Source organism: Nuphar pumila, chromosome 7 (genome assembly GCF_984573655.1).
Source record: "Nuphar pumila chromosome 7, dmNupPumi1.hap1.1, whole genome shotgun sequence".
NCBI lineage: Eukaryota > Viridiplantae > Streptophyta > Magnoliopsida > Nymphaeales > Nymphaeaceae > Nuphar > Nuphar pumila.
Genome location: NC_143255.1, coordinates 109,195,642 through 109,213,715, shown reverse-complemented (window position 1 = coordinate 109,213,715; position 18,074 = coordinate 109,195,642). Strand labels below are relative to the sequence as shown.

Below are 18,074 nucleotides of genomic sequence, written 5' to 3'. Positions count from 1 at the left end.
TAGAGGCAACAACACCTATTGATGGAACAAAGCAAACCGAGAAACAAAAAGATTACACATTGGTAAATTGGCCCTACTATGGAGTACAAAGGATGCTTGACACATGGATAGAGAGGAAACTTGCTCTGAGGCCAGAAGTATGGGTATCTGACATATTTCATAAAAAATATGGCATTAATAAGCAAAAGCCTAAAAATTTGTACTCAAATAAGAAGCAATTAACACCTTTAATGACAACAGAAACAATTGTTGAAGTTGGGGAAAAGGTTATTGATTTTGTGGCTAAAATCATGTCTCACATCCAAATGCATTTAAGGAGGGAGATTCATGTGTACAGTCAATGGTAAAGAAATTGAATGAGCCATTAATTTAGTGTGAGGTTGTTACTAACCTCAATGCTCAGCTAGAAAAATCAAGAGACATGAACACCTATAGTGGTAATAATGAGATTGATAGGGAGATTATGGACACCATGAGGGTGGAAAGAGCGAAGGAGGTACCTCAACAAGGAGAGGATGCCAAGACTGATGTGGAGAAGATTATGGAGAAGATAGAAAGTGGAGATATTAAGGTGGAAAATGATGTTAATGGTTCTTAGCCGAAGGAAAATGTGAGTGATGGTCCTTTTACAAAGGAGGGTCATCAGCAAAAGGAGGAGGCTATGATATAGAGTGCGTAAGGGAATCCTCAAAGGGGCTAATACTGAGAAAAAGTAGAAGGATCCTTATGAGTCTAAGGAGGTGGAAGATCAGCCTTTGGAGGAGCAAGTGCATGCTCTAAGAAAGATGTCACAATGGCAAACAAGGTCCTTCATTTGCAATATATTTGCAAGATGTTTGCAATAGACAAATTTAAATATATACATACATTCATTAAATTATCATATATGTGTGAAGCATATTTGTAAGGTAACTAGTTTGATTCTTATCATTCAATCTTTAAAATGTTATATATATGTGTGAAACATATTTATAAGATAATTATTTTGAATATTATAATTTATTGATTAATTTGTCATATATATGTTAAGCATGTTTTTAGGATAACTAGTTTTAATATAGACATATATTTATTAAATTGTCAGATATATGTATGTGTGTGTGAAACATGCTTGTAAGATAACTAGTTTGATTTTTGAAATTCAATCTTTAAAATGTTATATATGTGTTTGTGTGAAATATCTCTATAAGATAACTATTTTGAATATTACAATTCATTGATTAATTTATCATATGTATGTGAAACATTTTGTAGGAAAATTAGTTTGAATATAGACATACATTCATTAAATTATTATATATGTAAATGTGTGAAGCATGTTTATAAGACAAGCAGTTTGAATATTAAAATTTAATGAATAATTTTTCATATATATGTGTGAATCAAATCTGAATGTTATATTCAATAATTAAATTATGATATTTGACTACATCCATATGACCTTCATATATTCAATCAACACAACTACCTCCACCAACCACGGTTGTTATTGCACACTAAAAACCAGTTAGTTCAATTCTAACCACATTGCCCTAATTGAATGCTTATGCACAGTCAACCCTAACCCCATTACTATAAAACAAAACAACAAAAAATGTACAATTCATTGGCAATTCTTAAATAAATTACAAGCAAGAACATAAATTATTCACGATAACAACTAAACACAAATACTACAAAGCTAACAAAAATATATATATAAAACCTTAATCTAACAAGAAAACATATAAAACTCATTGTTTTCCTAAGTTTTTGGAGGCTAGAAGATGAGAAAGGTTGACCAAAAAGTTGCAACAACCTTGACTGAACGTTGCAAAAAAAAAATGCTCAGGAATCGCCGTAAAGAGAGAGGAAATATGGTTAGAGTCTAACGATAAACAAAAAATGAAAAAAAGAACTGCCAATGACTTTATATATGAATCATAGAGCATGCAAAGGTAAGAACATTCATATTTTAAAATATATTAACATTGCATTAATAAGAGGTTCAAAACACATATTTGTGAATGCAGACACACATTTGTAGATGTACGTCTAGACTTTATGTGAGTTTTTAGTTAAAGAAGGTTCACATGGTATCTATGCGAAGGTCTTGATGTTAGCAAATGTGTGACGTGCATCTACAATAAAAAAAATGCAAAGGTAAGAACATTTGTAACACATACTTGCGAATGTCAAACACACATTTGCAGACGTACTTTCAAACTTTATATGAGTTTTTAGTTAAAGGAGGTTTGCATGGTATTTGCGTGAAGGTCGTGATGTTTGCAAATATGTGATGCAAACTTGCCGAGCTCGAATAATAAAACATGTGAAGTTAGGGACATTCGCAACATACATTTGTGAAAGTTGGTCATACCTTTACGGACATATGTCTTGACTTCAAGTGAGTTTTTAGTTAAAGGTTTGTATAACATCTACGCAAATGTCAAGATTTTCACAAATGTATGAAGCAAACCTGCTAAGCTTGAACTTTTAAATTCTAAAAGCTTCACATTGAGTTTGCAAATCTTAGAAGATATGTGCATTTCAGATGCAAATCTCCTCTGTTAGGATTCATGTTAGCATGTTCGCACATACTTTATGTGAATTTCATCAAGTCCTAAAAATATTCATGTGAATCTCATTTTTTTAAAAGGCGAGTTGGGGTTACACAGATCCCACCATTTATTATTCAATGTACCACTGGGTTTTAAACATGCAATGTCCCACAACAAGGAGATATGCAATGACAACTCTGCAACCACGTTGAGCTTCCATTTGTGAATCTCCTTTTTATTGAGATGTTGTGACATTCATGTAGCGCGCATATTTATCGTGTGAATATTAGTAAGTGCGAATGATAAAAAATATTCTAAAAAGGTCAAAAATCAAAATCTTGGGCATGATAGGTATTTCGGCAAATTATGAGGCATTTTCGAAATCACGTTATTTTTTAATCCAAAATGGTGAACCCTTCACTACCCCATGTCCATCTTCTTCTCATTTCAAGCACACACACATAGAGAGAGAGAAAAAAACATGTTTTATGGTCATCTTCTTACTACAAGATTGAAAATAAGGCCGAGTGAAGCATCCTCTAAGAGATGGAGATTGATCGAGAGAGATGTCACCAACGTTGTAGTTGTAGAGAGAGAGAGAGGCGGGAAAGAAAAGGGGAGACAGGAGGGGAAACAGGGTAGCGGTGCAGGAGCTTCGTTAACTCCCTTTTTTTGTGGGGCCCAACCAGGATGCATGTTGCGTTCTGGCTGCATTTGAGATTTACAATCTCACCCACCATTTGATATGATCCCCTCTATGAGTAAACCTCTATAAAGAGGCTCACAAGCTCCACTTCCCCTCAATTTTCTATGAAAGAGAGGGAGAGGGAGAACAAGGAAGAGGAAGGAGCAAGCACGAGAGAGAGGGGTTGAACGTCATCCGACGAAAGGTAAGCCCCTCCTTTTTGTTATTTTTTCACAGAGGAAGAGGCATCCCTCTGTCTCTGTCGCCAATAACAACCATTGTCACTGGTGCCATCGTGATGAAAGGAGGGAGGAAGGGGGGCGCCTCTGCCTCTGCCTCAGCCGCCCGCAAGCTCGAGCTTGTCGGTGGCAACCATACCAGAGGGCGAGAAGGGGGCTATGGGTTAAAAATCGTGACCTCTGTCTCGATTTTTATGAGACCACCGAACCGACTTAGTCTAGGGTTGAACCAAACCGAGTCGGCTAACTTGTTTTGGGTTGTACCAGACCACCTTGGTATGGGTGCAACCCATACCAAGTTAGATCAAAAGAAAGGTTTTAAATATATATATATATATAATAAGATAAATAAAATAATTATATATTATGAAAAATCGAGATGAGGACCATCTCAATTTTCTATCTTGGATCAGGTCTGACAGACATGTTTTGGGTTTTGGTCCAGTTTGGACCAAACTCAGACTCATTTGCATTTGAGTCCAGTAAGGACTTAACCCATACTAAATTGAGTTTGGGTTCAATTTAGACCAAACCCAAACTAGACCGAGTTGGGTCAGAATTTAAATAAATAAACATATATATTAAATTATATATATATATATATATTATAAAGAAAACTGAGACAGTAGTTGTCTTGGTTTCCTATTAAACAAAGACGGGTTTGGGTCTAGGTTCTTATTTAGACCAGATCTAGATTTATATATGGTTTGGGATTCAGTTTGAATCCAAAATCCAAACTGGATCAAGTATGGGTCTATTTGGTACCAAACCCGAAATGAACCGGATATGGATCCAGTGCATGGAATGGAGACTGGATCTCTGTTTTAGGTCTAGTCTAGACCCAAACAGACTAGACTGAATCTAGATCCAGATTGCCTAAATCTGAGAGAAGAATAGGGACTAAACTCAGTTAGGCTTAGTATGAATTGAACCCATACCAAGCTAGGTCCGGGTTAGGTTCTGTGGTTCCAAGAATGTGTAAGTGAAAAGAAAAAAATTGTGTGTATGAGAGGGTGTGATTAGGATTTGAACCCCCAACTTCTCATAAGAAGGGAACTACCCCTAACTAGTAGGCCAACCTGGCTCAGCTGGTTACTTGTTTTGGGTTGGATTTATGGGATGTGGATCCGGGTCAGATTTAATCCAGAATTAAGAATCAGATTAGGGTGATGATTGTATCCCTAGTATATCCGGTTATCCGAATTCAGACCCGTTTGAGAGATAAAATGATTATTTTGCCCTTGTTCTACCCATCTTGGTAAAACAAGCATAACTCTTCACTCGGATGTCAGATTTAGATTATTTTTAGACCCCTAGATTTCTCATCCAAAGAGGAATTCATTGGTTAATGTCAATATGTCAGACATTGTGAATTGAGATTAGAGTCTGACAGAAATGTTGGGGGGTTGGGGGGGTGTTTTACATAAATCATCGGACTAAAAATGACATTTTAAGTGATTTGTGATTTTTGTTCATTTACAGATCAGAACTTGCAAAAGGGCTAAGATTGAGCCTTAGTTTGGTAATTTTTGCAAATTTAAAAAAAATGTGGGTCTGGTAAATGAGTCTTTTTGTAATAAACATATCTGATGACTGCAGGTTGAGGTATCCATTATTGTTTTCGAAGTAAGGGAACATTTACAAATGACTCCCTAGATAATAAAATACAATCCTTTTGTAAATTCATCTTGCTAGAGACAAATGTTATGATTTCTTGTACTCTTGCAATTTGCGTATGTTGATTATTTTATTTATATAAGTAAATTTACTTAATACATGTTTAGGAATCTATATGTGGGTTTTTTGGAAAGATGCATGTGAACTACGAAAAATTTTACATGTTTATCTTAGTGCTTTGCCATTTTGTGAAAATATTGGTGTATGATATGGTATATGTCATGAAGATGCTTGGCTGTAAAAAACTAGGTAAATATTTGGTACATGTAATATGGGAAAAATGAAAGGAATATTGGGCATTGAGATTATGGGGTAGAGTTTTAATTTCTAAGAACAGAGGTTTATTATGAGAAAGACATGCTTGTACCTTGGGAGGGGTCATTATGTCATGACACAAATTATCATGATGTGTCTCTGTGATGGATTGTTATTCCTAGAATTGTTATTGTGTCCACATGATTACATGTTGAACACTAGTTAGTGAATATGCATTTAAATTGTATAACATACTAACACTGAGAAAGAAAAGAAAATGAATAATGCACCTTGGGTAACAACGTAGAGAGAGTTATAAACTCTACCAAGAAGGGCATTATCTTGGGTTGTGTTAGAGGTGTGAGTACCTTACCAGTACTTAGGATCTTGAGAAATCCCTGGGTAAACCCAATGGGTTAAGACATAGCCCATTAGATACATGTAGAACGTAGCATGAACTACAAATCATGAGGGCAGGTATAATTCCTTAGACACCTTATGGCAGGAATAGCCCTTTGAGCTCTTCTGTTGGCTATTGTGGGCATAATGAACTCTCCGGCTAAAAATCAATGAGCAAAACTGCAACGATTGAAAGTCCATAGTCTGGACCGGTTTGGACTATATTGTTCGTGAAGTAGTTCATATGTCTACATCGTAGACTCTTGAGTTGTCTACATAGGTTGCTACATCCCTGTAGGTTATTTCTAGAATAGCCGATTAGCTTGGAGGACGACATTGAGATATGTCTACTCATGAGATAAAGAATGATCTCAGGAAAGGTAAGATAACAACAAAAGAAAAATAAAATGTATAAACAATATGTATGTTTAGTTAGAGAACTAAACTAAGAGTAGGAGTTTATAACTCAATATAGTTGTAACAGTCATATGCTTACATTTGTAAATGAAACCTTACTAAGTTTTAGACTCAGACCCACTTAGTTATAATTATAGAATAAAAAAGCCTAGCAAAAAGGAGGACTTGACTCATGGACTTGGTTAGCACTTGGAGTAATTTGTTTTATTTTTATATTTTATTTTTATGTTATGGACATGTATTTGATCATTTATCTTGGATGAGTATATGTAGTTGTGTTAATGTTGAATGATTGAATTTGGTAGTTATATAGATGTTATAAAAAAATTTTTTTGCTTGGTTTTGAGGTTATTTTGGTATTTTTTTTTTTGAGAATTAACATCCACCAACCCGAACTCTAGTAGCTCCGGTTTGGGTTGTTACCGATGTCCCCTGTTTAGGCTCAAGAGGGCGGCCATGTGTGAATCATTGGTGGACAAGTTCAGGAAACGTCAGGAGTCATGGAGGAGCCAAATGCTGGCAATGGCGGGTGGCGTCACGCTTATTTCTTGCCTTCTTACCCTTACGTTGTATGATGAGTTTTCAGCTCACGGCTTCCAGCACAAAGGAGTAAAAGTCCTATAAGCGTCTCTAATAGAAATAAAAGAAAACGTTAGTATTGTCTGTGTTCCTATACAGCAAATTAAAGTTATTAAACCAATATTTGATCACCATTGAAGCTGGCCCAAGGTCTGCATCTGTCCACCGTTCATCCGTATCTTCAACTACAGCACTTCCCTCAACCACTTTACTTTTAAAATAATTTCTCTTACTCTCTACGAACATTCCAAATTCTCTTTATAGTCTAGTGTTAGAATACTCTGTTCCCTCATGATGATTTGTTTTATATGTTGTATCCTTTCAAATAATATGAAATACTATCTCATAATGAAAGATTAATTCACCTTCCAATGGTAGGAGAAAACTATTGTTTCAATTCACAAAATAGATGATGACCAGGGAACACTCCTATTAGATCTTCCAACAGTGCCCACCCAAATATTTGAAGCATTTTGACAGAAAAACAAATCTAGGGACTGCTCATTTTCTTTATGTATGATTAAGAGAACCAACAGGCAGATTAGAACCATAACACCTTCAACTCTGTGGGGTCTGTTGCCCATGCCAAATATTCCCTGCATGGTATGGAAATTTGCTTAGAAATATTGAATCTCTCCCTCTCTCTCAACTAATTCATGAGTTAGGTTTGATGGTTATAGACTGTGGGCTATGTGCACTCATATATTTATTAGATCCATATTCAGCTTATTAATTTTTCTGCAGTTGAATTTATAGAAATATGTTTTAGAATTCTTAAAAATAATGAGTAAATAGGAAAGTCCAGATTTAACTCAATCTGAATTTTATATGGTTATACATGTTGTACAGGCTTAATGTGAAGCTGTATGGCACACCTATATATGACCTAGTGTTAGATGGGCATTAAGGTCCATATGTTTGAAATTAAAAATGGATTGAGCCAATATCTGAGAAATTATGAGACTAGTTCCAAAATTTATGTGCAAGCTAAACTTATAATCAATCATCTTGAGCAGTAGGTTTGGTATATATGCACATTTAAATGGTTCCAATGTTGACATAAAACCTTGTCTAGTGCTTTACCCAAGCTCCACAGAGTTTAGGGGGTCTAACCAAATCTTGATCCTGCTATATTCAATGTGAGTATTGCTTGTTCTCCCTATAGAATTACTGGCTCTGTTGCTGCTTTCCACTGCAGAAAAGCCAATGATGGCATTTGACAGATGAAACCTTACGATGCACTCAGTTGTGGCAATTTGTTTGAAGAGAATTGAAATATTGAAATTGACTCATTAATGTGGCTACTGAAGTATCAATGGTCGCTATGATGTAACCACCGAGGTGGTATCCCATGTGGTATGCAGGGTCCTGTGCCAAGCTGTAGGCCCAGGTTCGAATCTCTCTGCCACGTGGGGCTTAAGAGATATCTGGTAGGGGTCTGCCTAACCCCGGCTTGCCTTTAAAAAAGAAAATGGTCGCTATGATGTTAGTGATAAATGATTGGTAGTTTGACATAAATACCTTTTTTAAATATATGAACTATTATTGTTCATTAGTTATGTGTTTCTTCAACATACTAATTCAAAGTGCCCTCGAGGTCTCCGCTCATCTAAGGATGATTCATGACATTCATGAGGTCGAAACTGGGTGTGATCTTTGGTGGGCAAAGGGGGGCTTAGGTTTTACACCAGCCAACTCTATGAGTAAGGCAGTTTTTTCTCAGTTATTAAAAAAAAAAAAAGAATTCAAAGAGAAAAATGTTGGTAAATAGGATGAGTTGTTATCATAATTGCAATCTTATGACCTAACTTTTTTTTTTCAATTTAAAACCTAAAGAAATCGCACCCAGCACAAATACTTGGTTGCACTAGCTCAGCTTGTCATACCTACGATCATCATGCCAGCGACGTAAAACTCCAAGGCCAGGACCCCTACCCTCAGGGTTTATGCTGGGCGCCGGCTTGAGTAGAGGGGCAACACCCATGAAAATTGAACCTTGATTGTCTGTCTAGTAGCCAAGGCTCCATCCCACTAGGCCAAGCCCTTTGGGGCTGTGACCTAACAACTTAAGCTGTTTAAAATTAAAAACCATCTAATGGTCAATAAGGCAAGAACCGAAAAAAGATAGATGGCCGTTAGTGCTTATCAGTTTTTGAAGGATAAGACATGGAAAATTAGATTGATAGATACAAACAATATAGGGGAGAGCATAAATTCAACAGGTTTGTCCAATTCCTGGCCACCAATAAATGATTGGAACAAATGATGTCCTATACCAACTTGATATCAAGCATAGTAGCTCATGATTATCATAAGATGACCCTTTACCAAACAATTACTGCCCTTTTTTATATCCCATTTAATAAGGATAAGATACCACTTTTTACCATAATCTTGTAAAGAATGTGTGATCATTTTCTAGCATTATTTTAAATTATATAAATGTACAGTTTGTAAACTCTAGGACATAAAAAATTCCCCTCTAACCAAAGGAAGCCTAATGGTAGAACTCGATTGGAAACTTGACATGGGCCAAAATTATGTCATGAAAGAGTTATGGAGTCTCACTTCATCATGTTTTTTATCTCCCCCCTATGTCACAAAGACATGGAAAAGGACACGGGTATGTCATTTTTTTGTAATTTTTCATCAAGAATAGTATATAAGAGGATATAGCACCAAAGTAAGTTGAAGTATCGTTGTGACATAATCACATAATAGGGCATGTTAACATCTGCTTTTCTCCAGCCAAGAAATAGAGCTTGGGATGTTTTTTTTTTCTAAGAATGAAAAAAAAATTGTTAGAAAGATAATATGATCCTGGTGATTTCACTGGTCAGGGGTTAAGCAAATTCCCCTATAAAATAAGAGAAAAGAGGCATCACCCAGCTTAAGAACAGTTGACTGATGACTGAACCTCATAAACCTGAATCTGAATCTAACTGCAGAAGATTTACATCATGAACATAAAACCAGCAATTGAGCGAATTACTTAGAGTTGACATAAAAAATCTCTGCTTCCTTCCTCCTAGGCTTACGTTGGCATTCTGAAAGCGCCATATGCCCAGGCTCAGACTGGCATTTTCAGTCACCATCACTACCCGTCAATTTTAACTTCCCAAACAAGGGAAAGCTGTGTTTTTCCTAACCCAAACGGTTCCTTCAAGAAAAGGATTCCCAAAAGCCAAGCAAGACACAAAAGAAAACCTGTTCCATTCATGCAAGTCTTCCAAGACCTTTTTATGTGGTTTGAGACTGCAAATTACAAACCCCGCATCACATAGGGCCACCTATATCTACTGCAAGCTATCGAATATCTGGAAGTGATTTTGAATTCCTATTAGCAGTAGCTATGCCAAATTCTAAGAAATTCTTCATGGGTATGTCTAGATACTGTTCTTTTCACTTCTAGGTATGTTTTTGGTTGTGTGGTAAAGGGAAAATTCCAAAGAACCCGTGTTCCAACAGCCTGATCGAGTTATCATCCCTTTCTATCTCTTACCCTTCTTCATGTTCATATAAATTCTCAGCCACTTTCATCCAACCACAGTAAAACAGAACTGAAGGGTGAAATCCTTCAAGTGGGAGCATAAAAAACACCCCTTTCTGCATAATGCAATCTCCCAAATTATTCCCAACTTTCTGGATAAATGTATAGCCAAGCAGGCAAGCACCCCTAATAAATAAAGCAAGAAACTCAAATTATGGGTATGGTCCAAAACCCTACTCCAACCCATCTCACGACCACATGACCCCATCATAACCAATTTTCAGCACAAGGGTACCCTTGCCAGTGATAAGAGTCAAAGCCCACTGGCGTCCTTTTCTGATCCAATAATTCACACCTTATTAATGCATTAGACTTAGGATCTAGCCAGATTGCTTTGCTCTTGGCCTCTTTTCTCAGTGAGAGAACCCTCTTAAAACAGTGTCAAACAGCATGTGGGTCTGGTTTTTGTCTGTGACTCTGTAGCCAGACTCAGAGAGCAGCAGCATCACTTCTCCTTTCATTCTCCATCGCTCCCATCACCACCACCATCGTTTTCATCACCACCACCATCGTTTTCATCACCACCACCATCGTTTTCATCACCACTAATGTGTTAGAAAATTAATTTTTATGCTAGATAGCCTCAGAAAAAGAAGTGGGGAAGAGGAAAGAGGCATATCCCATTTCACAGAGCCATGTCTCTCTTCAACACCACATTCCTCGACACCCAACTCTACAAACCAACTTCCATCTTCGGCCTCCACCTCTGGCTCGCCATCACCATCTGCGTGGGCGTCTCCATATCGCTCATCCTCTTCGCCCTCGCCCTCTGCGTCATCTTCAGGCGGTACTCCGCCACCGCCGCCCACCGCCACTGTAACCCCGAAGTCGCCAAGCCCGTCGTGTCCCGGGTGATTCGGGAGATGAAGCTCAACCACCAGCCCTCGCTCGAGAAGCCGGTGGTGCATGCCGATCGCGCGTCACCGGTGTTCTGCGAGCCGAGGAAGGATATCCAGATCGACATCGGGAGGGACCACCGGATCGTCTTCTCCGATCGGCCGTCGTCCCACACGAGCGGCGGAGAGAGCCGGTCGACGGACTCAGCGTCGATCGCCGCCCCGGAGGTGTCGCATTTGGGCTGGGGGCATTGGTACACCCTTCGGGAGCTCGAGGTGGCTACGGACGGGTTCGTGGACGAGAATGTAATCGGGGAGGGCGGGTACGGGATCGTCTACAAGGGAGTTCTCCACGATAACTCTCTTGTTGCAGTCAAGAACTTGCTCAATAACAGGTACCCAATTCATGAAATAGAAAAATAAGAAGATGGTGTTCCGTTTTTGTTGATCATTCAATGGTTGGCATCTACTTTTTTAGTCATTATCTTGGCTCCTGTTCTTTATTTGGTTAAGTTTTTCAATTTGGGTTTCTTTTTTCCTGCTGATTTGTTGATAAGCTTGATGGGTGATCTAGGGTCCGGAGTCTAATTTTTCTTATTATTTTTATTTGTGTTGTTTGCGTGTTTTCGCTAATTAGACTGATTAAATTCTTTCTTTTCTTTTTTTGTTTTCACTTCGCTTTTGATTTTTTTGGTTGAATTTATACTATTTTTCTTGCTTCGGTTTCTCTCTATTAGTTAAGCTATTTGAGAAATTATGGTTTTTCATTTTTGAAGGCCTATTTTTCTTAGGCTGGTTACTTATTCACTTGTTTGGTGTGATTTTTGTTGTTTTATAGATACTTGCATTAGTTGATATATAAATATTTGGATAATTGTCTTTTCCCCCAGTTTCACCATTTATCCTTCCATATATGGGTGGATAATCTCTATGATAGTCTGCATAAGTATTTAAGTTATTTCTCTCCTTCTTCTCTGTCCTTTTGGTATTATTAAGCTATGGCGTTGATCTTTACTTCTGTTGCATGATATTGCATGGGCACCAGTTTGGCTAGTTGAGCTTTTCCTTGGTTCCACTCTTATGTTCTTTGTGCTACATTATATGGGATAATGAAAACCATTCTTTATTGTTATATAAGCTGTTTGGTTTGTTTCTTTTTACCCTTTGTGTTTTCTTCTCTGTTATAGATTTTTTAGGTTAATAGTCTATAGTTTAATTTGTTGCCTTAGACTCTGAATTGAGTTTTTCTTTTTCTTTTAAGCATTACACTGTTTAGGAAGTTTTCCTATAGGAATTGAAATTGTTCCTGTAATCATTTTGAATTTTAAGTAATAATTTTTTAGGGGCCAGGCTGAGAGGGAGTTCAAGGTGGAGGTGGAGGCGATTGGACGTGTTAGACACAAGAACTTGGTGAGGCTGCTTGGATACTGTGTTGAGGGTGCACACAGGTATTTTGCTCTGTACACATTCTGTTTATGTACCTACATGGTAAATATGAGTTGTTATTCCATCTAAATACCATTTCTGAGTGTATAATTCCATGACATTCTTTTTTCTGTGAATGATTCTTCCAGTTTGCATTTGGTTTTAGGAAATTTTTATGATCTGAATTCTTTTTCCTATGGTTGATTAGGATGCTTGTTTATGAGTATGTGGACAATGGTAACCTTGATCAGTGGCTTCATGGGGATATAGGTCCGGTCAGTCCTCTCACGTGGGATATTAGGATGAACATCATTCTTGGAACAGCAAAGGGGTATGATAATTGTCTGATTCCTAATTATGAATGTTGGTTATATGGAAGTTGCAGTTTTGAACCATAAGAATAATTTGGATTGAAAGTTTGAAACTGAAGCTGTGTTGTGAAACAGGTTAGCATATCTTCATGAGGGTTTAGAACCAAAAGTTGTGCACCGAGATGTCAAAGCTAGCAACATATTACTTGATCAGCAATGGCATCCCAAGGTGTCAGATTTTGGACTTGCAAAGCTCCTGGGTTCCGAGAGGAGCTATATAACAACTCGTGTTATGGGAACGTTCGGGTTAGCTTAAAGGCTCCTGAATCCTTTACCCCCCCCCCCCCCCCCCCCCCCCCCATTTCTTTCCTTACTAAGGCCATCTGTTCATCATGGCTTATTCTGCTGTTGTTTAATGTAGCTATGTAGCACCTGAGTATGCTAGTACAGGGATGTTGAACGAGAGAAGTGATGTTTATAGCTTTGGGGTACTCATAATGGAAATAATATCTGGAAGATGCCCTGTTGATTACAGTCGACCGCCTGGAGAGGTAAGTGGTTATTAAACATACTGATCTGTTCTTGTCAGGTTAACAGCTTCCTTTGAAACTAAGTTCATTGTAAATTGGATGGCTTCAGGTGAATTTAGTTGAGTGGCTGAAAATTATGGTTGGGAATAAGAACTTAGAGCAAGTGTTGGATCCTAAGATGCCTGACAAGCCTTCTTCAAAAGCATTAAAGAGGGCTTTGTTGGTGGCCCTCCGATGTGTCAATCCTGATGCTCAGAAACGACTTAAGATGGGACATGTAATCCACATGCTCGAAGTGGATGACTTTCATCTTCGTGATGTATGTCTTACTTCTCTTTAAGTGTAATTTAACTGCCACGGTTGGTCTGTATTAAGCATTTAACCATTCACTGTTGTGTTGCACTGACAGGATCGAAAAGTTAGCCGAGAAACATATCGTTCTCATGAACATGACAATGGGACTGCAACATCAACAAATAAGCAGCCCATTGAAACCGAAACTGGTCAGACACATGAAAGGGAAAGAGAGAGAGCTAGTAATCATGGCTCAAAGACAAGATGGAGATAGTATAGATCAGTTGATTTGTTGGTTTTGTGGGATTTTGAGGTTTATATATTCCATAGGGCCACTGTCCAAGTTTGTGGCCGATTCAAGAAGTTGATTGACTTCTCCTGCATTCATAAGCAGGTACCTTCTCATACTACATCTAATGTGCAGATCAATGTTTGGGAATCACTGATATTTTTGAGGCATTGTATCGTAGAGAAGGCTATTTACGAGCAAGTCATAATAAGTCTGTAAAAATTATTGATCGTGAATGGAAATTTGTACTCTTCTATTTCTCATAATCTACCGACTACCGAGTAATGTTTGTTTGCCCATGTCTTCTCTCTTTTTTTCGTTTTAAGCTGCTTTTGTGACTGGATCCTGAGCCGTGTTTTGTGCGGTCATGCTGATTTTTTTGACATTGGGATCTTTGCTGACTTTCAGGCATATTTTGATAGAGTTTTACTGACCATTAATAAGATGCCAAATTTGTACCATGGGTTAAAGGTAGTACCATAGTATTGCCAATTTCATTGCATCTTTCAGGAACCATAAATGTTAAACCTACTTGGTGGAAATTATGTAGTCTCAATACAATCTATGTGGAAATTCTGTTAGTCTCAATACAAGCTACCTCCTTGTTATTTCTGGTGTTTATGCTAACCACATTCAATTCTCTTGTATCTTTGTCAAAATCACTGGCTACAGCCAACTTTGTAATTTCATGACATACAGGGGACTGCATTGGGCTGCATCAGTTCCTTGTAACATTTGCCATCAAAGCACTGTTTACTGCTTGTCAGATATACCATTAACCGTTGAAGCATGAACGACCTCTTTGGATGTTTTTGAGAGAAAGATCAAATTAGAAAGGGGTTTCAGTTCTGGTTTGTAGGAGTCTGTCAAAGTCCGAGTCTCAAAAGGGAGTTCCTAATCATGAAGTCCGTTGGCTCCAATGTCCAGTTCAGCTAAGAATTGCTCATTGGTGATGTATAATCTTTTATATGATTTTAGTACAAGATAACCACCATTTTATCTGAGGATCAACGTATAAATTAGCGTTTGATAATCACATTTATATCCCAAACACACAAGGTCGCATTCAAATGTTCACAAGACCAACCAGTTTGATGTCTTTGTTGTATCCTCTTTGAATGAATTAACTTGCGCTTCTCTTCCAATTTTTAATACATATTAACTGTTTGATGCTTGACCTTTATCCAATTTTATTTGTCACCCACCAGATTCACTGTTAATGTTGTTGAGTTCAATATTTGAGGTGTTCAATCAAATGCTGTACTCTGTCAATGCATGACTTCCAAGACCACATCACTATGCTTTTAATGGGAAATTCACCTGGTCAAATAGTCTGGTGAAGTGGTGGCCCTCAGTTTGTCTGTCTCCATCAGCTTGGTAAATGTTACTGAGCAAGTAGCCCCAAGAGGTTTGGTGCAGTGGGATGGGGCCTAGGCCGTTAGATGAGCGGTCAAGGTTCCAATCACATGGACATCAACCCTTTGCATTAGAGCCGAAGCAAGGCGACTCCCTGGGGGTGAGGGTGCACCAAGGTTTTACTCCACCGGAGAAGCGATCGCAGGTTGACCAGCGTGACCAAGTATTTTACTCTGGGGATGGTTTCTCCATTTCTCATGGAAAGAAAAATGTTGCTGAACAAATAAACCATGCAAGTGAGGTTTCAAATGAATGGAGAAGGGGTTGTTAAGGATAAGGGAGGGAGGTGAGGTCCCTTGTTATGCAAAACTTCACATGGGAGGTCCGACACAAGACAAAAGGGCTCCTTCTTTTCCAGGCTGGAGTTGTTGGCTGAGAAAAAGCTCTTCCTTGGCGTATAGACAACTTGGCCTGATAGTTACAATCTGTGTCGGTTTTAGTATGTCAATGTAAAGAAGACACTTTTCTTTGAACTGGAAATCAATTCAAAGTTATACGCCTATAGGGGTAACTAAAATATGTTTACCAACCAAATATGTTTACTGGTATGAATCAAGATTTTCATAGATTTTTTTACTCTTTTTTTTAATTTCATGGTTCGGATGTGATCTGGATGCTTGGTTTTATAGAAATTGACTCTTGGATCACCCAATTATGATGTATAATAAGGATCTTTTAAGGGTTGAAAATCAATGACTTAGAATTTTCATAAATATTCAAGCATAAAAAATCACATTTCTTGATCGACGATGATCCAATAATCGATTCTTAGCAAATGGACCACACTGAATGCATCTGAAGGGTTAAATTTGCAAAAAACCTATGAAAATCTTTATTCATACCAACAAACATATTTGGTTGGTAAACATGGGTATAGGTACTGTTTTTCTCATCTATGCAATGGCTTTGCCTATGTTGGGCCTCCATGGCTGAGCTGTTGTCCTTATATATCAATCAATTGTACTGACAATCAACTTGTCAAAACTCTTTTTTTTTTTGGTAAATCTAATCTCATAGGTGTAATTTGCATGCCCTGTTTGGTAAGAATCAGCTTTTTGATGGCTGAAATCTGATGTGTGCACAGGTTTTTCCAGTGATGCAAAAATCAACAGCCATAAATGCACCAAATTTTTTACCTAAAAAAATATGTTTTTCAATGGAAAAACATAATCTAAGGGTCAATTCCCACTAAATATACTATGCTCTACACATCTACCAAAGTTGGATTGAGTCAAAACTACTTGCACCGTGAGATCCTACACCATAAGAAACATGTTTTAGATTATAATGTTTTAGTATTTGAATGTGTTCTAATACAACGCTAAAAATCAATGCCACCCAATACTTTGTATTGTAAAATTTCTAAAAATGCATTGTGAACCATTGATTTTTCACATTTTGAAAAACATGTTTATATGTTGAAAAATTATCATTTGAAATATATTTCTTACTAAATAAATTATAAAAATCAGATATATAAGATTAGATCTATGAAACACTCAATCATTAGAGAAGATCATCATTGGCTATAAATTTTGGACCTTCCTTCAGTTAGATGGTTCTCATTCACATGTATGAGAAAAGTGTTTGTTGGGACCCCTTTTTCATTAGGTCTCTCATTAAGGTGCTTCAAAAATCATAGTTATAGGTGTTTTTTTTACTTGATTTAATCCGGTAAGTACATTTACCACAATTTACTCAATAGAAAACATGTATTAAATTAAGTAATTTTCATGCTCAGATGTGTTTTTTAGATTAATAAAAAAAACAATTGATCATGTCACATTAAAAGTTTATAATAAAATATTCAAACTTTTTTCTTAAATCGATCTGATCCAATTCAGATCAAGCAAAAAACACATGCAACTATGATTTTTGAAGGGTCCTAATGAGAGACCTATCAAACTCATTCTTCCTATATCTGAGGCATGTATTTGTTAGAAACAACACATGCTGTACTTTGCATTTTGAAAGCTTTAAAGTTCTGCGATTCATCTACGCCCAACTTACATTCTGAAAACCGACCATGGCGATCTTAAACCGGGTCGTGTCGTGTTTGGATCGGCATGGGCGATTTCTGCAATCGACAATGAAAGCTTGGGTTGGACCCACAAGCATGGTTTTTGTCATTGAAACAGCTGGTGTTGTTTAGGCCCGTGGGGGAGGTTTGGCATTGTCTGAGTGATGCTGATCCAGAGGTCACTGTCATGGTGGCTGTATCCTTGCTATCACAGAGGGGACGCTTTAATTTTTATTTCCCTCCCTAGAGAAGTTCATAAAAGCACCAAAGTTGATGCCATCTTTGGGTCTCATTCACACTAAAATATGCCACAAAGTTGGGTATTTGCGATTTTGGACATGGAAAAATAGCGAAAATTTCGAGGCATTTTCGAGAAATATTGTCATATCCAGTTCATTTTCCTTAAAAAGAAGGGCACCTGATTTAAGAGGGAGGTTTTGTTCCCTCATAATAGCTAATCACAGTATCTTGTTTTAGTTTCTTTACATTTGTAATGGTATGAATCAAAATGTAGAGAATGATGGGGATTAGTCATCCATATGGGGAATCTTGGGTGGCTATTAACAAGTTTCTCAGGTTTTATAACTTTGGGTAAGTTTCTGATAGAGTCCA

General features: G+C 37.4%; 1 protein-coding gene across 1 annotated transcript; it reads left to right on the top strand.

Moving 5' to 3' along the window:
* Window positions 1–10,939: 10,939 nt before the first annotated feature.
* LOC149832872 (putative serine/threonine-protein kinase At1g01540) lies at window positions 10,940–14,323 on the top strand. Its single transcript, XM_090014757.1, has 7 exons — window positions 10,940–11,572; window positions 12,521–12,625; window positions 12,811–12,933; window positions 13,049–13,219; window positions 13,335–13,464; window positions 13,553–13,762; window positions 13,853–14,323. Exons 1-7 carry the CDS (start codon window positions 10,977–10,979, stop codon window positions 14,009–14,011), a joined length of 1,494 nt encoding a protein of 497 aa, XP_089870883.1. The 5' UTR covers window positions 10,940–10,976; the 3' UTR covers window positions 14,012–14,323.
* The last annotated feature ends 3,751 nt before the right edge of the window (window positions 14,324–18,074 follow it).

What these genes read in the sequence shown, in the direction of transcription:
- LOC149832872 (XM_090014757.1), top strand. Translation starts at nt 10,977, where the DNA reads ATGTCTCTCTTCAACACCACATTCCTCGACACCCAACTCTACAAACCA. An exon ending in AAGAACTTGCTCAATAACAG is followed by an intron (nt 11,573 to 12,520) that starts GTACCCAATTCA and finishes ATAATTTTTTAG; the next exon opens with GGGCCAGGCTGAGAGGGAGT. An exon ending in TGTGTTGAGGGTGCACACAG is followed by an intron (nt 12,626 to 12,810) that starts GTATTTTGCTCT and finishes ATGGTTGATTAG; the next exon opens with GATGCTTGTTTATGAGTATG.